Below are 24,814 nucleotides of genomic sequence, written 5' to 3' on the forward strand. Positions count from 1 at the left end.
CTAGATGCTTGGGTTTGCTTGGTCACTTTCAGAGAGTGTAGTTTCTTCTGTAATTACAGATGGTTCCAGCAGCCTAAAGTGTTCATTTAGGGCTGGAAATGACCTGAGCATGTTATACATCCTCACACGCAGCCTCAGTGAGGTCACTGATGGCAGTGACTTCTTTTTCCCAGTGGATAGTGACAGCAACTTCAACACTTTGGAAGCTTCATCCTGGAAGATTTTTGTTCTGACAGTGTAGAGGATAAAAATTTGCAATCCCTGGAGATAGAATAAAAGTTTAATGTTAGATCAGTGTTGAGATAACAGAATCAGGGAAACAATTTATTTTACTCTGCCAGACACCCTTCTCATCATGCTCAACAACTCCCCAACTTGAGTGATTATATCTGCAAGCTGTTGTGTACTTTGTTGAAAAGATGTTCTTCTCATATATGAAATGCTACATGTAGGCAGGAGAACTGGAAGACTTGAATTCAGGTTCCAGTTTACCACATGTTGGCTGTGTAACCGAGAAGCTCTTTCTCTTCCTGACACCAACTGGGAGTCCTACAATTCAACTGAATTCTGACACTAACAACCCAGAGTTAGTGTCAGATTCCACAGGTTAAGGCTCAGTCCCATGACTGCTTTCACTTCAGATGCTAATAGCAAATATTGGGTCCCCATATTACCCACACTTCTGTCTGACTTGACTACCATGACAGGGGTTCCCATAACCCACCTCCCCACTTCAGGTTTGATAATTTTCTAGAAATACTCACAGAACTCAGGAGAGCTCTTTACTTACTATTACCTGTTTATTATAAAGGATACAACCCAGGAGCAGCCAAATAGAAGAGATCATAGAACAAGGTGTGGAGGGAGGGGCATGGAACTTCCACTTCCATTCTCTGTCCAGGTGCACCACCCTCCCAGTACTTCAATATGTTCACCAACCCAGAAGCTCTCTAAACCCCTTAATTTAGGGCTTATTATGGAGGTTCCATTACACAAGTCTGGTAATTCAATCATTAGCCATTGGTGACCAACTCAATCTCCTGCCCTTCTACCTTTCCTGGAGGTTGAGGGGTGGGGCTGAAAGTTCCAAGCTTCAAATCAAGGTTTGGTCTTTCTGGCAATAAGCCTCCAGCCTAAAGCTTTCTAGGGACTCTGACCACCAGTCATTCATTAGCACACAAAAGAAACTCATATCACTCCAAAGATTCCAAGGATTTTAGGAACTGTGTGTCAGGAACTGAGGACAAAGACCAAATATTTTACGTTTGAGTGTACCAGAGTAATTTCGTTCTTTTCCTAACCTGTTTGGTTTTTTATTTCTGAAGGAGGCAGATTGACTACGGGTTACCTAATTCTTCCAGTTCTAAAAAAAATAAATAAATAAATAAAAAAATTTAAGCACTTCTATTCATTGCTTTTCTGTCCTTTACATATAAAGATCAGATGTGCATGAGAAATTTGTCCATAAAAGACTGAGTACTATTTTCTGTACATTTTTAAAATAAAAACTACCACTTCATGAAGTCCTATTGGTATCAGATACTGCTTTTCCTTTAATCCTCATTATTTAATCCTAACACCAACCCTATGAAATGAGTCTTACTCTCCTTACTATCCTCATGTTAAGTGAGAAAACTATAGCTCAGATAAACTAAGTAACTTGCCTAACATTACCCAACCACTAGTCAGTAGAGTCTGGAGTTGAACTCAACTCCATTTGGTTCCAAAATTCTTCTATCCAATATACTACTCAACCTCTTGCTAGTAACTACAATAGAAAGATATTATAAAGTATATGATAGCATCTAAGAGTCCTGTGTTAATTTCTCATTAATATCCTTTGTGGAAATAACAGTTTAAACAATATCTATAGTTGAGTAATAGTATTGTGCCAATGTTCACTTTTTGATTTTGACAACGTAGCAGGGTTATATAAGATATCACTAGTGAAAGCTGGGAAAAGAGTGCGTGGGAATGCTATACTATTTTGCAACTTCTTGTTTTACACTATTTCAAAATTAAAAGTTATTTTTAAAAATCCATCATGTCTCCAGATTGGCATCTCTGGAGCCCAAGCCTTATTAGGATTTATTTCTAGAATCATATCCTATGAATACTGTGGTAGGAGACTTCTGGTACTGTGGTAAGATAACCCAAAGACTCTGAGAGGTTAACTAATAAAATCAATACATATCGGCAAGAGACAGACCAGTTCTCTGGCCAAAAGCAGGAAGGTTAACTTGATTGTTATCCAACAGGTGGTACCTACTTATCTGGGCCAGGCCTTGATGACACAAGGAAGTATGCATAGGGACACAGGTTTCAGAAGGACAAAGTGTTCACTGACCATCCTGATTGTTCAAGGAAGAGAGATTTATTTTGAAGACATGAGAAAACTGGTCCTCTTTGTGGAGTACACTATTTCATCTTTAAATTCTAAGGTAAAGACAAGACTGGATAGAATCTCTTGTTATGCGACAATGAGGAAAAGATCTAGACCATGGAAAATTCATAAAGACACCATCCTGTGAAACTCTGTCTGAGTAGCATTCCAATATTTCTATACTCCCAAAATCCCAAAGGTGTTATTGAAAAAGACAAAATGCATGGACCAAACTAATTCTCACTAGCACAAAGATCAAATTGTGTTTTTAAGTAATATTTATAGCACATAGTAAATGTCCATTAGAATTATAGCATTCTAAATCTAGAGGGAGGCTTACATATAAACAACTCACTTTAGTGTACATAAAAGTCAAACCCTTGTTTAAAGTGAAGATTTCTAGTTCTTACCTTGTAGATTCTGACTGACTAGGTAAGGGATGAGGCCCAGGAATAAGCATTTTAACATACTATGTAAATTCTGACCTAAGCAATATTCAGACACACTTTGAAAAACATAGTATCAATTTTAACACCCTCCTCCATTTTATATCTTACATATGTCACTCAGAAAGGTTGTATGACTTTCCTAAAATCATATGAATCATTAATGGTAAAGCTGGAAGACAGCCTGACTCTCCTTTAAGCTCAGTGCTCTTGCTATATGGCCACCCTCAGTTTTACTAGACATTATTAACATTTTGTAATGAGCCTCTAGTTGTAATGTGCCATTCATATCACAGAGAAGAGAATATCCTTGACTATACCTTCTTTCTGGTACTTCTCTAAATTCCTCATCACTCTAGACAACAAGCTCATAAGGCAATTGGTAATCCAGACCGACTAAGTTTATCCTATTTATTTCCCTTGAGGAATTTCCACTGGGTGTTGACAACAGTGAAAAACTACCTTATATCCATTTAGATTTAGTGGCAGGCACACATCCAGTGTTTGAGGCACTAATAAAAAGGCACTCTAGAGGGCTACCAGATAGAGGGTGAGGTGCTTACAAACATTAAACATGGTGGTAGCAATTTAAACATCCAAGCAGCTCTCACACTGCATTATACAGACTTTATCATTTGTGGTCCAGGCAAGTTTATCTAATACTTTTCCAATAGTTTCCATTTTGTATCAAAGACTTGCCTCCTCAGCGATATTTGACCAGGGCCAGAAACAACCAACATGATGGCAACTTCACACAGTGGTTACTACTTTCAGTGATGAGACAATCATCAAACACTGCAGTGTCTTCACAAAATATTAGACAAGTATAGCCCATACTGATATTAAGCAAGATGTTACCTACTATGAAAGATACACAAGCATGTTTCTTGCATGAGAGAACTGAAAACCTAGTTAAGGAGATAAAACTTGTATACATAAAAAGTTCATTGCTGAGTACAAGAAGAAAGAGGACAAATGAACTTACAAAACTACAATAATTCTATTTAATTTGATAAATTATATATTTTTATTTATTTAATAAATTAGTAAAGCTAGAATTAAAGTCATCACTTTAAGAGTTTAAAGCCTATAAGCAAATAATTTATGTGGATTATACCAATGTCAATTTCTTGGGTTTGATGTATTATAGTTGTATAAGATGTTGTCATTGGCATAGCTGGATGAAGGGTACATAGGAACTCTCTGTATGATTTTTGTAACTTCCTAGGGGTCCAAAAATTTTTTTTTAATTTTAAGGAATTGCATAAGAATGGGAAGAACCAAAAAGAAGAAGAAGGAAAAGAAAGAATTTTAACCTTTGTGTACAACATAAAATTTTAGTAAGTCTACAGAATTTCAAATAAAAAAAAGATTACTGCCAAGAATTAAATGCCAAGCTAATTTGTGGTTCATGTGTCATGGTACCCAAAGAAAAAGTATCAGTTAGCAAAGTCCTCATTAATATTTACTAACTACCTGGGGCACCTGGGTGGCTCAGTTGGTTGAGCGTCCAACTTCGGCTCAGGTCATGATCTGGTGGTTCGTGAGTTCGAGCCCCACGTCAGGCTTTGTGCTCGAGCCTTTGTGTCAGGCTTTGAGTTCGAGCCCCATGTCAGCTCAGAGCCTGAAGCCTGCTTCAGATTCTGTGTCTCCCTCTCTCTCTGCCCCTCTCCTGCTCATGCTCTGTCTCTCTCTCTCAATAATAAAATAAACATTAAAAAAATATATTTACAACTACCCATTAAACAGTTATTCAAAAATATAATACTATTAATGAGATATTCATAAAGATTTAAAAGTTAAATATTAGGACATTCCAATATAAAATGACTAGCAAAAGGCATTGAAACTATGTAAGTATAAGAAAATGTAGTTGAGTATGTCAACTATACCTCAATAAAAAATATTTTTAAAGAAAAGAAAATACAGTTGAGATCATTATCAAATATAATCCAAGCATTGTAAATAGCTCATGAAAGAAAATAATGTAGATGCTATAATTTAACAACAATAATTGCGGAGTAAATTTTAAATTGTGCCAATAAAACCATGAGACAGGAAGCAGCTACACTGTATTAATGTTATTACCTTAAAAAGGAAGAAATCAATACATATTGTTTTATTCTGCAAATTGAAAATTATATCTTACAAAATTGTAATGTTTAATAAACAAAGATAACAATTAACAGAGGGAAAATATTCTAATAATTAGAGATTAAGTAAAAGAATACATAATTTATATAGCACAGTAAATATAAAACATAGGAAGAAATGGATAGATGTGAAAAAAGAAAATAAGACAGAATAAAATCAAACATATTAGTTTTGATGGCTAACATTTAGCTAAATAGGTAAAAGACTAACTTTTTTAATAAAATGGAAAAACAATGAGAAAATTATTTTAAAAAACACAAATCTAAATATATGGGATCTATAAAATTTTTAAATCTTTATTTTTGAGTGAGAGAGAGAGCACATGCAAGCGGGAAAAGACAGAGAGAGAGGGAGACACAGAATCTGAAGCAGGTTGCAGGCTCTAAGCTGTCTTCACAGGGCCCGATGAAATCCACAAACTGTGAGATCATGACCTGAACTGAAGTCGGATGGACGCTTACCCGACTGAGACACCCAGGTGTCCCTAAATATATGGAATTTAAAATGAGGTAAGTCAAAACCAAAGTGACATAGAAAGCTTAAAGATTAAAACTAAGTAGATAAGATCAAATAAAAACAAATTAGAAGTTGCTACATTAATACATAGAAAATCATACTTCAAGGCAAAATGGGACCGAGAGTGCCTTGTTATATCAATGAAAGATATAATGCATCAGAAATATACAACATCCATAAATTTCTAGGAACATGAAATACAGCATTAAATTGTATGAATACAAATAGCAAGATTTCATATACAGAGGGAAAAGTCCTGGTAGTATTTTTTATCAGAGTAAAAGTCATTGTTCACTATGAAAGAAGGCATACAGTTAAGATGCACAGAGAGAAATTCTGATTTCAAGATAAGTCTTTCAGGGGTGCCTGGGTGGCTCAGTTGGTTAAGCATCCAACTCTTGATTTCAGCTCAGGTCATGATCTCATGGGTCATGAGTTCGAGCCCTGCACCAGGCTCTGCACTGACAGTGCACAGCCTGCTTGGGATTCCTTGTCTCCCGCTCTCTGTCCCTCCCCTGCTTGCTCTCTATCTCTCTCTCTCTCTCAAAACAAATAAACATTAAAAAAAATTTTAAGATAGGTCTTTCAGTAATGCATACTTGTTTTATCTTAGAGTTTGACATTCTGCATGCATACACACAAACAAAAATCCTCTAAGGTCAAGCAGAATTATCTTCATTTTTAATCTAACATTTTTGTTCATTTATGTCACTATTTTTATCATGATAAAAATCAAAAGATCACCATAATCCTTCTTACAGTAGATTCTCCCAAAATACTAATAGAATGACTTTCAAAAAAGAAAAAGAATATAAATCTTCATCTCCGATTTTAATACAAAATATAAATGCAATGTTTTTTAAAAGATTTATAATTAAATATATACTTGAGATAAGACTCAAGGAATAAAAGCACCTTTAGTCTTATGTATAATTATGTCACAAAAACAACTTCATAAGGTTCTTCTTTTATTAAATCAACCCTCATGAAGATAAAAACTACAAACTCTGAACAAAATATTTTTTAAAACCTACCTGAAGACACTGAAGGACAAATAAAAGCAGTTTGAAACTGGAAGGAGAATCTACATTTAAGAAAAAAGGAACTATAACTGGGTAGGAGTCCTGTTATGTGTGGTTTTTTAATATCTTTCTGCCAGAAAGCACACTCTGATCAGCCCCACACAGGATGACTAAATGAGGGGTTAAAATAGGCAGTCTTATTAGGTTGAAGAATTGGAGGACAGGATTTAGGGCAACTACAACATCTGAAAAATAAGGAAGAATATTCAGAATATCCAGGAGGAAACAGAGAAGGGGAGCTCCAGATTCTGTTTATAAATTCTACCCAAATCTCTAATTACCTATAAACTGTAAATGCATAGAGTAAACACTAAGAAGTCTGTCTATGGCTAAAAAAGACTACATAGAGATTTCAGCTGTTGTCCACCCTAGGAGAGATAGTTTTCAGTTTTAGTCTAGCTAAGCTAATTATATGCTAAGTCCATTCTTGGTAGGAATAAAACAGAATGCAGAGTTGCTGCAGTGTATTATTTATAATGTCCAGGAAACAACCAAAATTACTAGACATATAAAGAAACAGGAAAACAAGGCTCATAGTAAACAAAAAGATAATCAGTAGAGATTGACTAAAATGACCCAGATGTTAGAGTTAGCAGACAAAGATTTTAAAGTGTTATGACAATACACGTAAAGTTGTAAAAGAAAATGTACTGAATTATGAGCCAAAAATTAAGAAAATCATCAAAATAAAACCTATTAAAAATTATAAGATAAAAATTCTGAAATGAAAAAAATACAGTATCTGAAATAAAAATCACTAAATAGAGTTAACAGAAGACTGGAAATGATTAAAGATAAAATCAATGTCCTTGAAGATGGATCACTAAGATAATCCTATCTGATGAACAGCAAGAATAAAGAATGACAAAGAATAAACAGCTCAGGAACCTGTGGAACAATATCAGATGGTCTAACATATATGATTAAACTCCCAAAAAAGAGAAAAGTAAAATAACAGGGTAGAAAAAGTATTTGAAAAAATAAAGTTCAAAAATTCCTCAAGTTTGGTGAAAGATCTAAATAAACAGATTCTAGGAACTCAGCAATCCCAAGCAGAATGAATGCAAAGAAAATAATACCTGGGCATATCCTAGTGAAAATGCTGAAAATCAAAGATAAAGAGAATCCTGAAAGCAACCAGAGGAAAATAAAGCGTTACATAGATGGGGGGGAGGGGGGGGCGGGAATATGAAACACTGAGTGTGTCCCATTAGAAACTAGAGCAGGTTTGTGAAATGACTTCTTCATAATACTTCATAAAAGTGAAAAAATTTTTCAACCCATAATTCCATATTCAATGATAGTATCCTTCAAAAATGAAGGCAAACAGAAGAATAAAACACTTAAAATGGCAACAGAAAACAAATGGCAAAATGGTACATATAAATTCACCCATATTAATAATTACATCATCTCTAAATAGACTAAATGTTACTTAAAAGACAGAGATTATCAGGATGAACAAAAGGGTAATACCTGCTTATTTGCTATCTACAAGATACATACTTTTAATGTAAAAGCACAGATAGGTTGAAAGTGAATATATTAAAAAAATATATACCCCATTAATCCAATATATACAAGAAGGCTGAATATCAGATAAAGTAGATGTCACAACAAAGAGTACTTTCAGAGTTATAGATGGACATTTCCAAAGGACAGTCGATTCCCTCAGAAGACATCACAATAATAAATGTATATCCATCTAATAGCAGAACTTTAAAATATGTGAAGCATATTGACAGAATTAAAGGCAAAATAGACAAATCCACAATCACAGTTAGAGATTTTAATGCACCTCTTTCAGCAATTGAGAAAAACAGGAAAAAATATTGGTAAGGATAGAAAATCTGTACAATACTAAAAATCATCTTAACCCTACTGACATTTTTAGGACACTACACCCAACTACACAATGCACATTCCTTTCAAGGGTAAATGTTTTATCAAGATATAGCAATTCATGTCCATAAAACCATCATCAATAAATTTAAAAGAAATGAAATAAAAAATTCACACAGAACTTACCAAGACTGAATAATGAAATAACAGAAAAACTAAATAGACCAATAGCAAGCAAGAATATTGAATAAATAATCAAAAGCTTCCTAATAAAGAAAAGTCCAGGACCTGATTACCTCACAGATGAATTCCACCACACATTTAAAAAATAATTAATATTAATTCCTCTTAAACTCTTCCAAAAAGCTGAAGAGGATAGAATACCTCCAAACTCATTTAACAAGGTCAACATTACCCTGATACTAAGCCAGACAAGGACACTGCTGGAAAGAAAATTGCAGGCCAATATCCTTGATGAACATAGATGCCAAAATCCTCAACAACTATGGGAGGTGATAGATGTTTTAATTATTTTGATCTTGGCAATCATTCAATAATGTATATGTATATCAAATCATGTTATACACTTTAAATATATACAATTATAAAAATGAACTATTGGGACCTATTCAAGATAAAAAGCTTCTGCACTGCAAAGGAAACAATCAGCAAAACTAAAAGGTAACCCACATAATGGGAAAAGATATTTGCAAATGACATACCAGATAAAGAGTTAGTATCCAAAATCTATAAAGAACTTACCAAACTCAACACCCAAAAAACGAATAATCCAGTGAAGAAATGGGCAGAAGACATGAATAGACACTTTTCCAAAGAACACATCCAGATGGCCAACAGACACATGAAAAGATGCTCAATATCACTCATCATCAGGGAAATACAATCAAAACCACACTGAGGGGCGCCTGGGTGGCGCAGTCGGTTGAGCGTCCGACTTCAGCCAGGTCACGATCTCGCGGTCCGGGAGTTCGAGCCCCGCGTCAGGCTCTGGGCTGATGGCTCGGAGCCTGGAGCCTGTTTCCGATTCTGTGTCTCCCTCTCTCTCTGCCCCTCCCCCGTTCATGCTCTGTCTCTCTCTGTCCCAAAAATAAATAAACGTTGAAAAAAAAAATTAAAAAAAAAAACCACACTGAGATACCACCTCACACCGGTCAGAGTTGCTAAAATTAACAACTCAGGAAACAACAGCAAAGATATGGAGAAAAGGGAACCCTCTTGCAATGTTGGTGGGAATGCATACTGGTGTAGCCACTCTGGAAAACAGTGTGGAGGTTCCTCAAAAAATTAAAAATAGAACTACCCTACAACCCAGCAATAGCACTACTAGAAATTTATCCAAAAGATATTGGAGTGCTGATTCATATGGGCACATGTACCTAATGTTTATAGCAGCACTTTCAACAATAGCCAAATTAAGGAAAGAGCCTAAATGTCCATCAACTGATGAATGGATAAAGAAGATGTGATTTATATATACAATGGAATACTACTTGGCAATGAAATCATGCTATTTGCAGCATCGTGGATGGGACTGGAAGGTATCATGCTGAGTGAAATAAGCCAGTCAGAGAAAGAGAGATATCATATGTTTTCACTCATATGTGAATCTCGAGAAACTTAACAGAAGACCATGGGGAAAGGGAAGGTGAAAAAAAAATAGTTACAGAGGGGGAAGGGGGCAAACCATAAGACACTCTTAAATACAGAGAACAATCTGAGGGTTGATGAGGGAGTGGGGGAAAGGGGAAAATGGGTGATGGGCACTGAGGAGGGCACTTGTTGGGATGAGCACTAGGCGTTGTATGTAAGCAATGAACCACAGGAAAATACCCCCCAAAACCAAGAGCACACTGTATATACTGTATGTTAGCTAACTTGACAATAAATTATATTTAAAATAAATAAATAAATAAACAAATAAATAAATGCAATTATATCTGTCAATTATTCCCAATTATTCCACAATAAAGGTTTTTTTTTAAGATAACACACATAATCTTATAAAATTGTTAGAAAACAGAGAGAAAGAAAAAATTCAGCCAATCCCACAGGGATCTAAGCTCCAGCAATAACTGTAACATTGTCCTTGTCAACCATGGTGAGGAGCTGTCGTGAACCTATTGCCTGGGAGACAGGAATCAGAAGTGTTTGCCAAGCCAATTGCTGTACAAAATTTCTTCTGCTTAGAGAAGAGAAAATAACGTGGTCCAACCCTACTATAATTATATTCTATAAACTCCATCCAGGAAAGGACACAATAGGTAGGTCATAAAGAGATTTCTTTCCTCTTCCTTCAAGATGTACTAAAAACAGAGTCTCCTAAAATGTAATAAACAATGACCTTCAGGGGTTTCAAAAGAAGAAAACTTCAGTTTAGTCCAGGGTGATGTCATCTCCACCACTGCATGGTGTGCTACTTTCAGACTAACCCACACCATACCTGAGTAGTGTTGAAAAGGCAGAACATGTAGCTGAAGACAGTCCTGATGACATCATTATCAATTAGCATAAGGTATGCCAGAATCCAGGTAATTCCAAAAACAACTGCAATTGATAACATACTAAGAATCTTCTTTAGGGATGAAACCTTTTTTGTGCTAGGTAAGAGAAAGCAAGAAAGAAAATATGAGATTTTTACTTACTAATATAATTTTATTTATTAATACCATGTTTACCCTCTAATTGAGAATACATATTCAGCTGTCCATACACACTATTTAACAATATTATGCATTAGGTGGAAAAAGCATATTAGACCTATGTCCAGATAACATATGATTTAGCAAGCTTTATTTGTAAAGAACGTGATACCTGCTTAAAAGCTCAGGCGTAAACAGTCCCTTAAATACTACTGCAGTCACACACAGTACTACTGTGTGTGAAATTTCACACACAAAAATACCAATGTTTTCTTTGTAAAGGAATTTTATTTTGGTAATTACTTTGTGGATCAGCCAGTGAGCAATCCTTTTCTGAACATCTGGGACTTTCCCATGATGCAGGTTGATACGGGAATGACAGGTTATTACAATGTAGAAATGTAGGAATCTGGGCTCAGCCATATGACTTACTAGTGGGATGTTAGCAATTGTTCCACAAGCAGAAGCTTGAATGCATTTTGCTCAGTAGAGCCGGCCTTTTTTTATTGCTCTTTGGAATCCTAACTTCACTATGTCAAGAAGCATAGACTGGCCTAATTGATGATGAGAGACCACATGGAGCAAAGCTTAGTTTTCCCAGCTGAGCAGCTCTCACTCAAAACCAACCAACCAAACACCATCAGGCATAAAAATAAGTCATCTTAGATCATCCATCCATATTCAAGCCATTCAAGACCAGAAAAACCACCTGATCAACATTCAAATTTATGACAAATAGTAAATATTTGTCACTCTAAGCCACTAAGTTTGGGGTGGTTTGTTATGCAGCAAAAGCTAACGGATACAATGAAAGATAGTTTGTTAAGCAATTAAACTGTGACCTGATTTTCACTGTAACTAAGCCAACTTAAGAACAATGATCTACCAGTCAAAATTAGAGATACACATTTGTTGCTGTCCATGGCCAAAATGATACCGTTTTGTACAAAGCAAATATAACTAATATGCAATTAGACTAAGAAGATTTTACCAAGATTTTTCTTCATTACCAGTAAAATAAAGATTTGAAAGATTATCAGTGATAGTCTTTTCCCCCCACATTTCCTCTCAATGTGGACTATCATTCATATAGGAAAGATGATACTTACTCTTGATCAATAAAGCACATATTTAAGATGATATTCCCACTAATGACAGTTTTCACCCATATGTGCATACCAAATGGATCCATTCAGTGACCAACAAAACTCACAGATGTGCTTATAGTAAATGTACTGGTGATAAACACAGTCTTGTAAAATTAAACCTGCTGGGTTCATGGCTTCATTAGCACTGTGTTCTAACCAATCTGCATTGTTGGGAGGTGGGGATGGACAGTATATTTGTTTAACAGTTTCTGTTATTTGTCTCTCCAACTGAAAGCTGTTTTGTTTACCAGGGATGACAGTGAAAAAGCTTATTGGAGTCAGAAAGGTTACAGAAAGGAGAGAAGCAGTATACATGGGAATTGATAATCCAGAGAATCCAGGGAGCATATGTCCCCCCTGCAGGAAATGTGGACCCAATGTTTCCAGATGCTCCAATATTTTCAAGAGAAAATACAATTTTTAAGTGAAATCTCCCAATTTTATATGTTTTAAATGAATTTTAAAAACAAAGCCATACTCAGATTCAAGAAACACATGTAAATATAGCCTGTAGCTCTAGTTACCAGCATCTCCTCACAATCTTCCAACTTCTCTAATTATCCAAATCTTATTTCTTGAATATTTGAGACTGGGAGAGAAAATTTTTTTTTCTTGAAGTCTTTGGGTTTAGTTTTTAGTTGGGCTCATATAGCACAAAAGTGTGTTATGTAATACATTGTTGGAAGATGAGGGGAAGATTTACTTTCTGAGACAAAGTTTAAAAGAAAATCTGCCTTGCAAACCACGTATCCTTGCCATTGTACCAGAGTCTGAAAACTCTTTGGGGAACTGTAGGCATATTAAAGTGCTGTATTATGTATCAGATGAGTCATGCCTGAAGTTTCCCATAATTGGTAATCTTACCTTGTCAGATTGCGATTATTCTTCCATATCACTTTGACTATGATGATAATAAATATAACAATATTGTTGATGAGGATAATAGTCACAGGTAAGACGAATGACCATAAAAATGGACTAGTTATAAGATCTTTTTTATCTGGAACTGCCAGCCAGCAGCTATGGAGAGAAAAAAAATAATTTTAGTAGACTACAAAAGCTATACATACTGGTTCTCTATGTTATTAACGTTACTGACATTCATTTTACTGAAAGAACTGCTAAAAGCCAATATTGCTTCGCATTCCATATATTTGAAATGCCTTTCAAGAATTCAACCACTAGAAAAAAAAATGAAACGGATTAGTTCTGCTGTATTTCTTGATGTATGGGCTAGTGGAAAGAAAATGGCTTTTCAGTCAGGCAGACCAAATTTACATGTCGCTCTATCACTTACTAGATGTCTGACTTTAGGGAAGTTATTGTTTTATTTCATTCTTGAACATGTAGGAGATCGAATGGTTCAAAATTTTAAAGGTACAAATAATCAGAGAAAGACAACTACCCCTACAACCATCCCTCCTACAACTATCCCTTCTCACCTAGTTTCTATCTCCAGTGTTAATCAATGTTTCTTGTGTATTCTTCCAGATTTAGGCTATGCATAAACCATCAATTGTTTTTTCTGATTTTTAAACAAATCATAACATATGATACTTCTATACCTTACTTAACAACATCTCTTGGAGATAACTCCAGATGAGATTATAAAGATTGTTCTCATTACTTTTTATAGCTACATACTGCTCCATTATTTTGTTATACCATAAATTATTTACATAGTTTCTTACTTTATAAAAATATTTTAATAGTTATTTAACCTTACTGCATCTGTTTTGTTTTGTTTTTTTTTTGTTACTGTTACAATTAGTGATGGTGGTTTTGGTGATGTTTTTTCTCATCTATGAAGTATAGTAATCACTTCCTGGCATTGTTGTAAGAATGAATTCATTTATGTAATAAGTATTTATAGAACACATGCTATGTGGCAGACATTGTTCTAGATATCAGATATTAGAAGTGAACCACAAAATAATCCAAATATTCTTTCTGTATGACATGATACTGTATATAGAAAACTCTAAAAACTCCACCAAAAGAACTGATAAATGAATTCAGTCAAGTTGCAGGAAATGAAATCAATGTACAGAAATCTGTTGCATTCCTATACCCTAATAATTAAGCAGCAGAAAGTGAAACTAAGAAAACAATGTCATTTACAATTGCACCAAAAACAAGAAAATGTCTAGGAATAAACTTAACCAAAGAGGTGAAAGACCTGTACTCCAAAAACTATAAAACACTGATGAAAGAAATTCAAGATGACACAAAGAGATGGAAAGACATTCTATGCTCATGGATTGGAAAAAAATATATTATTAAAATGTCTATACTACTCAAAGCAATCTTCAGATTTAATGCAATCCCTATCAAAATACTGTGGGAAATAAGCTTAGAAACTCCCTGGGCTTGCACCAATGGGTTAACAAGGCATAAAGAATTACAAAGCCATAGGATTCTCACACCCAAGTTTGGGTAAATAAGATTAGGTGAATAAGGATAGAGAAGGGGGGCTAAGGCCCCCAAAATAGAGTAGGGGGGCAAAGCCACCAGAATTGGGGGGGCAAAGGCCCCTATACAAAGGTATATCTGGTAAGCAAGGTTAGGTATTCAGGGCAAAAATGCCCCCCAATTTAGTACTATAACTGGGAAGAGAAAGCTGCTTTCACAGAAAGAAAGGACCAAATCAGGTAAACAGGTACCTAGGACTATAGACCTGATGTGGGTGAAGCTGCTCAGAGTGGAGGTGATTAGCAAAAGAAAAGGTGCCTTGTTAACCCTGAGGTTACTTGCTCTATCTGTTTTATCCCCTACACTGGTTAAGATAAACAGACACGGTGCCTCATGTCTGCTGTTAACAACCTCCTGCCCATCTGCCCGGCACCAGGATTTTGTTTCATATTGACCCAAACTCCTAACACTGTATATCTTCAAAACCCCCTTTCCCTCATGCCCATGCGTTAATGTTCACAAATTCATTGTCTCTTTGTACATGTCCATCACATTTGTAAGTCTTCTGATCTTAATAAATACGGGGCAAGCACTCTTATTCGGAGCACTTGTCTTTTCCCAGACATTAGCCATCTCTCACTTTTAATCCTGCATCCACTCTCTTGCTGAACAAGAGAGAACTTTAGGCTTAGAGTCTACAACAAATACTAATAGCATTTTTCATAGAACTAAAACAATCCTAAAATTTGTATGGAACCACAAAAGACCTCAAATAGCCAAAGCAAATTTGAAAAAGAAAGACAAAACTGGAGGTATCACAATTCCAGACATCAAGTTATATTATAAAGTGGTACTTTAAAACAGTATAGTACTGGCATAAAAACAGACACACAGATCAATTAAATAGACTAGAAAGCCCAGAAATAAACCCACAATTATATGGTAAATTAATCTTCAACAAAGAAGGAATGAATATACAATGGGAGAAAGACAGTATCTTTAATAAATGATGTTAGGAAAACTGGACAGTTACATGCAAAAGAATGAAACTGGACCATTGTATCTTACCATGCACAAAAACAAACTCAAAATGGATGAAAGACCTATATGTGAAGCCTAAAATATAACAACCCTTGAAGAGAGCACAGGCAGTAATGTCTCTAACATTGGCGACAGACACATTTCCCTACATATATCTCCTTAGGCTATGAAAATAAAAGCAAAAATAAACTGTTAGGACTATACCAAAGCAAAAAGTTTCTGCACAGTAATGGAAACAATCAACACAACTATAAGGCAACCTACTGAATGGGAGAAGATATTTGCAAATGACGTATCCGATAAAGGGTTACTATCCAAAATATGTAAAGAACTGATACAACTCAATATCTGTAAAACAAATAATCCAATTAAAAATGGTCAGAAGACATGAAAAGACATTTCTCCAAAGAAGACATCCAGATGGCCAACAGACACACGAAAGATGTTCAATATCACTCATCATGAGGGAATTGCAAATCAAAACTACAATGAGATACCACCTCATGCCTGTCAGAATGGCTAAAAACAAAACACAAGAAACAGCAAGTGTTGGCAAGTGTACAGGCAAGGGTACGGAGAAAAAGGAACCCTCTTTGTTAAATTTAAAGAACCAGGAATGCAAGCTGGAACAGCCACTATGGAAAACAATACGGGGGTTCCTCAAAAAAATAAAAATAGAACTTCCCTACAATCCCAGCAATTGCACCACTGGGTATTTACCCAAAAAATACAAAATGACTAATTCAAAAAGATACATGTATATCCATGTCTATTGAAGCATTATTTACAATAGCAAACTATGGAAGCAGCCCAAGGGTCCATCGACAGATGAATGGATAAAGATGTCACACACACACACACACACACAATGGAATATTATTCAGCCATAAAAAAAGAATGAAATCTTGCCATTTGCAACAATGGATGGAGATAGAGAGTATAATGCTAAGGAAAATAAGTCAGACAAAAACAAATACCATATGATCTCACTCATATGTGGAATTTAAGAAATGAAACAAATGAGCAAAGGAAAAAGAGAGAGAGAGACAAACCAAGAAACAGACTCTTAACTACAAAGAACAAACTGATGATTACAAGAGGGGAGGTGGGGGGGGGATGGGTGAAATAGGTGATGGGGATTAAAGAGCACACTTACCATGATGAAAAAAATTAAAAAATAAAAATTCCTTTTTTTAGTGATTTTGAAGGAGAGGAATACATAAAACTAACAAATAAAATATACACTGTGTCAGATGGTTACCAGTGCTATGGAGAAAAATAAAGCAGGTAATGAGAGTAGGTATTACTATGTGTATGTGTATGTATATGTGTTGGGGGGGAGGATTTCAAATTAAATAGAGTTGTCAGAAAAAGCATTATGGAAAAAAGTGATATTTCTTTCAGCAAAGATCTGAAGTAGATAAGGGGGAGGGTGTTCTAGGCAGAGGGAACAGCAAGTGCAAAGGCCCTGATTTGAGAACTGAAGGAATAGCAAAGAATCTAGTGCAGCTAGACATAGTATGTAGATGGCATTAGTGAAAAGATGCAAATTATGTTATGGCTTTATCAGTTGTTGCATGTACTCTTTTTTTCAACGTTTATTTATTTTTGGGACAGAGAGAGACAGAGCATGAACGGGGGAGGGGCAGAGAGAGAGGGAGACACAGAATCGGAACCAGGCCCCAGGCTCTGAGCCGTCAGCCCCAGAGCCTGATGCGGGGCTCGAACTCACGGACCGCGAGATCGTGACCTGGCTGAAGTCGGACGCTCAACCGACTGCGCCACCCAGGCGCCCCATTTGTTGCATGTACTCTTGATGAGAAGGAGAAACCTGACATGATCTGTCTTGAGATCTGGAAGTATTACTCTAGCTAGATGCAGGGATAATAGAAGAGGATACACAAGAGTAGGAAATCACCTAGGAGTCTATTACAATAATCTGGTGACTTGGACCAGGAGAGGAGATGTTAGGAAAGAGTCTGATTCCCAATATATTTAAAGTAAAGCAAAGGATTTATTTACAGGTTGGATGTGAGATGTAGGAGAATTAAGAGTGATTCCAAGTTCTTTGGCCTGAGTACCTAGAAGGATGGAGTTTACCATTAGTGAGATGGGGAAAATGATAAGAAGAGCAGGTTAGGGAGTGAAGACCAGAAGACATCCCATTGGACACCCAAGTGGAGGTGTCAGGTGGGCGCTATTATTTTTTTAATGTTTATTTTTGAGAGAGAGAGAGAGAGAAAAGACAGAGTGCAAGTGGGGGAGGGGCAGAGAGAGGGGAGACAGAATCTGAAGCAGGCTCCAGGCTCTGAGTTGTCAGCACAGAGCCTGATGCGGGGCTCCAACTCAAAACCGTGAGATCATGACCTGAGCCAAAGTCAGATGTTTAACTGACTGAGCCACCCAGGCGCCCCAGGTGGGCATTATTATTAACAAAATAATTTAAGACTCCCTGGCATTTAGTTAATGTATGTTTTCTTTCCCCTGCGGGCAAAACACCATTATTATACATGTCAGAGGATTTCTAAACTGTTTTGCATTGTAATTTGTTATATTTTAAATTATTAGAAACTTATTTCTAATCCAAATGACCTAGAAGGAAACTGGGAAGATGTTCAAATCTCTGTAATGAATTAAAAAATAAAAAGGAGTGCCTTCATCCATTAACAGATAGAATAGGTCTATCCTTAAATAAAATGGTGAGAGTGAGCAAGTTTATCTTCAGGATTTTAGGCTTTCCTTTCATGTGTAACTGGAGGCCAACCCTCCTGCCATTCACAGAAGAAACAGGAGAGCACTTGGCTGAGAATTTAATGAAATCCTTCTGAGAGGAAGGATTTCAAATCTCTAGAAGCAACTTGGTGACAAAGCAAGCGGCTATCAAAAGTTTTATTTTTAAAAAATATTTTTTAACATTTATTTATTTTTGAGAGAGAGAGAGAGTGAGCTGTCAGCACAGAGCCCAATGCAGGGCTCAAACTCACGAGCTGTGAGATCATGACCTGAGACAAAGTTGGGCACTTAACTGGCTGAGCCACCAGGCACACTGCAAGTGGCTATCAAAAGTTTTAAGTGAAAAAGATGAACACACTTCTTATCTAGGCAGTCTAGAGAAACACAGCTTAAGAGGGGAAGAAAGGATAGAGAAAGAAAATGAACAATACACATCTATTGGATAAAGGCAGACTTGTTAATTATGAAACAATTTGACAAATACATATACATATACAAATATATATACATATATATATTTTTCCTTACCTGAGTCTTGAGTTTTTTCTACTTTTGACAATACAATTTCTGAGGATTACTATTTGTACTATAGATCTGTGTGTGTGTGTGTGTGTGTGTGTGTGTGTGTGTGTGAATGTGTGTGTGTGCGTGTGTGCCTATAAATGTACGCAGGACTTCTCAGCCACCTCATACCACTGGGGAGACCTGGAAGGGAAATAGGCTTAGATACCCATGGTCGTCAGGAAGTGTGCACTAAGACAGGACTCCTCACCCCCTCTTTCCTTTGTCCTTCCTGGAGAGAGAGTCGTGCTTAATCTCTTCTCATAATAGCCTTTCCTATTGTTATTCTGGGTTTAATAACTCAGATTTGAGAAATAGGCTGTCTAAGAGAGGATGGTTCCTACAGTCAGACTAACCCTTTTAGGTATGGAGTGGAATTTCTCGAATTAAGATTGGAGAGCACACAATGGAGGCTGATCTGACAAATAGCTATGGACCTGAGGTCTGGAGAGCATCACAAGTGGACCTCAGATGAACTGTTTAATTCCATGGTGATTTTGCCAGAAAACATACCATGAAGACAGCTCTATCATATGCAGCATTCACCTGAAAAGAATTTCCCTCTCGGGCATTATAATTTTCCATGTTACCTCAATCCTTCAGGAAAGTATGAAACAGCCTATATGATGGCAGCACCGACAATCAGGGGATGGAGCATTAAAGAGGAGTGTGTCCTGCCCTGCAGTCACCCCTTAATTGGGTCCTTGCAGAGATAGCCGTACATGAGGGGAACCGGGTTAGGGGTTTCACGTGTGACTGGCAGAGCTGGGAGCAGTGGGGGAGAGTGTGGGATATGGTGGTATAATTGCTGGGAGGGTAACTCAAGAAACCAAAAAATACTCCCTTCTCTTTCCACATACATCCTGAAAAAATGTGACCATTGATGCATGTGTATAGGGTGAAAGGTGAGGGATGAGTCCAAGATGAGGCAGATATTCATGTTAAGCATCCTTCCTCTCTTTCCAACTTCTATTATCAGTTGCTTAGTGTCTTCCTTAACACCTACAGTGTGCTCAGGAAAGAATCTGCTCTTAATTATTTATAGCTCAATGTGAATATATCTAAGATGGTAGGCTTCTTTCTCCTGAAGGCCTTGACAGTAGTATGTCTAGCCCTGTCCCAGGGTTAGGGAAGGAAATCAGTGATGCTATATGAAGTGAATTACCTGTCCCGTGAGATATTTGCATCTTACCCCTGTTCTGTAATTGTGGAATTAAAACATTTTTTAACTAATTAAAAGATATTTAACCCTAATTAAACAGAGAAAATAGTACCTGGAGTATTTGGCCCCTAAAATCAAGCCAGGAAGATAGCTTCCTAGTCTACAGTTGGGCATGGTCAGCCCTGGAACTAGATATGCACCCTGACTACACAGACTTTCCTTGGGTGTACTGGCACATTTCCTAGAATTCTGTTGTTGTTTTTTTAAGTTGCTTTGGGACCTAAGGTGGATCTGGGGATGAGAATGGCTGGATTATAAAAGGAGAAGGGAGGATAAATTAAAGAGCAGTTGCTGTTTGGCAGCAGACACACATGTAAAGAGTTCAGCTCAGTTTTCTTCTCTCCCACCTCACATAAAAAGCAAACACCATACAGTCAGGTATTTCCATTAGTAAGAGTTAATTATTCACACTATAATCACAGAAAGAATTTGTAATGTGTGATAAATCATCATCAAGTATTCATAATAATCTTATCAATATAGAACTGGTAAAAAGCATGGATAGTGCTTTTCAAGTTATGAAATATTTTCACACTCGCTTGACCCCTCACCATGACCTCAGAGTGGGTATTACTATCATTGTAATTCCCATTTTCTAGATTAAAAAAACTAAGATAAAGGGTTACTAAGGATCACACATATTGTGTCCTATGATTTTCAGGCTTAATTAAAGAAGACAAATCTACTATAAGAAGTTCAGATTATAAATTTAGAAGGTAATTACTTGTTTTACAAAAGGATTTATCATAGGGAACTTTTATGTCACTATATTTAAAATATAGTGTGTGGGGCGCCTGGGTGGCGCAGTCGGTTAAGCGTCCGACTTCAGCCAGGTCACGATCTCGCGGTCCGTGAGTTCGAGCCCCGCGTCGGGCTCTGTGCTGATGGCTCAGAGCCTGGAGCCTGTTTCTGATTCTGTGTCTCCCTCTCTCTGCCCCTCCCCCGTTCATGCTCTGTCTCTCTCTGTCCCAAAAATAAATAAACGTTGAAAAAAAAATTAAAAAAATTAAAATATAATGTGTTCTTTGAGAATTTGAAATACCCACTTATGACAGTTATAAAGTGAGATTCATATGTACATTGATACTTACATTCAATATCACTGAACAGTTACACTCTTATATCAAATAAATGAACATTTCTTAAAAATATAAACTCACATTTCCTCTTGCCGGTACTGTAACTCCCATTGTGGATCATTTCTATTCTGAGAAAAAATAATTCCCACTGTCAGAGCCACCACGATAGCTGGGACTCCTATGTGGCAAAAGAGAGGCACCAAATTAATAATTTACCCAAAACTGAAATTAATTATAAAAGAACACAAATGAATTATACGTCTGACCCTTTTCAAGACTATGTTATTCTTTCTACTCTAGACAATGTACTAAATGACCTACAGATGTAGGTTAATGGTGGACATAATTTTTCTGTAACTCTTTGCCTCTGTCTTTTATTGTTGGCTGTACATAATAACCTGATACTATTTCTGATTCCTTTGTAACACTTACCACAATTTCCATTCTTAAATGGCCTAATTCCTCTTTCACTTGAAGAAATTTAAATTTAGATACCACGAACACAATTCTTTTCTGGAACTTGAAAATTTTTGAAATTATTTTTCTTAGAGTCACTCTGGTTTTCTTGAAATATTTCTTTTAAAGTAGCTAGGAAACACATATGTGGTCTAAATTTCAAATCAAACTACTAGAGATGTTAAAGGAAATTAACATTTGAGTTTAGCTTATGATGTGACTAGTACAGCTGCCTGATCACACGTGTCTCCTTCCCAGGAGTGTGAACAACCAGGCAGAAGGCACTCCTGGTGGTGCTGGCTTTCCATCACCCCTACCTAAAGGACTTGGGCTGTTAGGCCTTAAGTAGGTATTTGTTTAAGTTATTTCAAGAAAATTAATGTATGACTAAGTGGAAAAGCAAACACTTGCCCCATCCTATTAAAGAGATGAACACAATGAAATGTTGAGGAAGAGGCTTCATGGTCCTAATTAGCAGGAAATAGAGTTGGGCAGCACTGATTCCAGTCCAGGTAAATGTCACTAACAGGAAATAGTGGAGCAAGACAGCCATCACAGTGCAGGTGGGATTCGACATGACAACAGTATCTTGCGTGGGTATTTCATTTTTATCAGAATCCATCTTATTGGTGTCATTATCACGTTTCACTAAGTTTTTATTGGAGTTTTCGATTCCAAACACAAAGAGGAGGTTAAAAATCAACATTGATGTGCACAGGCTGACGAACACCCAGGTTACTGAGGTTTTTCTGACGTTCCTAAAAACAAGTAAATATAATTGAACAAATAGAACATCTGCAAAAAATAAACTCTAGTGAAATTGTGAGTGAAAAATATTATTACTCGATGTAAATCCATCTCATAGCCCATGGGCCAGCTGGTAAACCTACCTTTCCAACTGCACCAGAAGAGCTCACTGTCCTCTCATTTCAACAGAGAAGTGAGTTAGAGAAAATAGGTCAATACATATTTTCTTTTTTTTTTTAAGTTTATTTATTTATTGAGAGAGAAAAAGAGAGCAGGGGAGGGAGGAGAGAGAGAGAGAGAGAGAGAGAGAGAGAGAGAGAGAGAGAATCCCAAGCAGGCTCCATGCTGTCAGCTTGGAGCCCAATGTGGGGCTCAAACCATGAGATCATGACCTGAGCCAAAACCAAGAGTCAGATGCTTAACTGACTAAGCCACACAGGTGCCCCCGATACATCCTTTCTTGAAACTGTTATAATAATAAAAGGTAACTGCTATTCAGCAGAGAGGACTCCCGCTGGATTCTACTTTCTGGTATCTATTTGCTGTGTAATCCTCTTCCAGGGCCAACCTGTGACTTGATCTCCCTAATGAAATGCGCCAGAAGGCCTGGAAGCCAGGGCCAACTTATTCACCAAAGTAGTGCTTAGGACCAATGATAGTTTTATGGTCCACAGCAAAGTTTTAACTCCTTTTAAAACCAAAAGGGAGGGGCGCCTGGGTGGCGCAGTCGGTTAAGCGTCCGACTTCAGCCAGGTCACGATCTCGCGGTCCGTGAGTTCGAGCCCCGCGTCGGGCTCTGTGCTGATGGCTCAGAGCCTGGAGCCTGTTTCCGATTCTGTGTCTCCCTCTCTCTCTGCCCCTCCCCCGTTCATGCTCTGTCTCTCTCTGTCCCAAAAATAATAAAATAAACGTTGAAAAAAAAAAAAACCAAAAGGGAAAATAATTAACTATTATAGGTCAAAGAATAAATATGAACATATAATATTAATATATTCACCTTTATACCTATACAGTGGTGAAACATTTTCTGATTTTTTTTTTTTTATGGAGGAAAGACTCCATAAAGGCACTCTGCCCATGAAACTCAAAACAAGCTTTCTTTCCCCTTCGTGCTTCTGGAAGTTTTAAGCCACCAGGTAAAAAGTCTAGCTAACCTATTGAAGAAACTGCATAGGAATGCTCTGGGACTATGTGGAGAGGGAGAAAGACCCATCTCTCCCAGCATACCAGATGAGCCCCAGATTAGCCTAACTCCACCCACCATCTGACTCCTCACAGGAGACCATAAGAGAGACCAATGGAAGAATCACAGCTGAGCCCCATCAAGCCACTTGAGCCCAAATTAAGTCCTTAGACATAACAAATTAATGTTGTTTTTTTTTTAATTTTTTTTTCAACGTTTATTTATTTTTGGGACAGAGAGAGACAGAGCATGAACGGGGGAGGGGCAGAGAGAGAGGGAGACACAGAATCGGAAACAGGCTCCAGGCTCTGAGCCATCAGCCCAGAGCCTGACGCGGGGCTCGAACTCACGGACCGCGAGATCGTGACCTGGCTGAAGTCGGACGCTTAACGGACTGCGCCACCCAGGCGCCCCAACAAATTAATGTTTTAAGCCACTAACTTTTAGGGCAGTTTCTTCTACTATAATAGACAATAGGTTCCACTCCAGATTTGCAAACATATACAAAGGCCAGCTATAGAAAGACTCCAAATGGATTTTTTTTTAATTTCAAAATAGGAAAAAATTCCACATTAGTAAGTGAACATATGTTCAAATGTGGAGAAAAAGTCTCTTGTACTTTAAAAAGTATTTTATATAGGGGCGCCTGGGTGACTCAGTCAGTTAAGCATCTGACTCTTGATTTTGGCTCAGGTCATGATCTCATGGTTTGTGGGTTCGAGCCCCATGTGGGGCTCTATGCTGAGAGTAGGAGCCTGCTTGGGATTCTCCCTCTCTCCTAGTCTCTCTGTCCCTCCCCCACCCTGGCATACACACACACATTCTCTCTCTCAAAACAAATAAACATTCAAGAAATAAATAAACAAATAAATAAACAAATAAAGTCTTTTACATAAAAAAAACCAAGTATGGATTTTAAAAGAAGGCCAGTTTTTAAGAGTCTCATAGTTTGCCTCCCTCCCTCTCTTTTTTTTTCCCCTTCACCTCCCCCATGGTCTTCTGTTAAGTTTCTCAGGATCCACATAAGAGTGGGCACCCATTGGGATGAGCACTGGGTGTTATATGGAAACCAATTTGACGATAAATTTTGTATTAAAAAAAATAAAGCCAAATATAATTTTGAACTACTTTTATAAGTTTAAAACAAAA

At 37.0% G+C, this 24,814-nt stretch overlaps 1 protein-coding gene across 1 annotated transcript in view; it reads right to left on the reverse strand.

Annotated features, from left to right (window-relative positions):
- The window catches only part of ADGRG7 (adhesion G protein-coupled receptor G7), a 70,658-nt gene continuing 45,844 nt past the window's right edge, over positions 1 to 24,814 (reverse strand). Inside the window, exons 12-16 of the mRNA XM_047098734.1 lie at positions 22,147 to 22,493; positions 21,361 to 21,457; positions 13,096 to 13,251; positions 10,885 to 11,041; positions 1 to 261 (exon numbers count right to left, since the gene is read on the reverse strand). Coding sequence (XP_046954690.1) covers positions 1 to 261; positions 10,885 to 11,041; positions 13,096 to 13,251; positions 21,361 to 21,457; positions 22,147 to 22,493 — 1,018 coding nt within the window. The remainder of the gene's footprint in view (positions 262 to 10,884; positions 11,042 to 13,095; positions 13,252 to 21,360; positions 21,458 to 22,146; positions 22,494 to 24,814) is intronic.

Source organism: Lynx rufus, unplaced genomic scaffold (assembly GCF_022079265.1).
Source record: "Lynx rufus isolate CCGP_SWC_20201006 ecotype Redwood Valley unplaced genomic scaffold, mLynRuf1.p SCAF_5, whole genome shotgun sequence".
Classification (NCBI taxonomy): domain Eukaryota; kingdom Metazoa; phylum Chordata; class Mammalia; order Carnivora; family Felidae; genus Lynx; species Lynx rufus.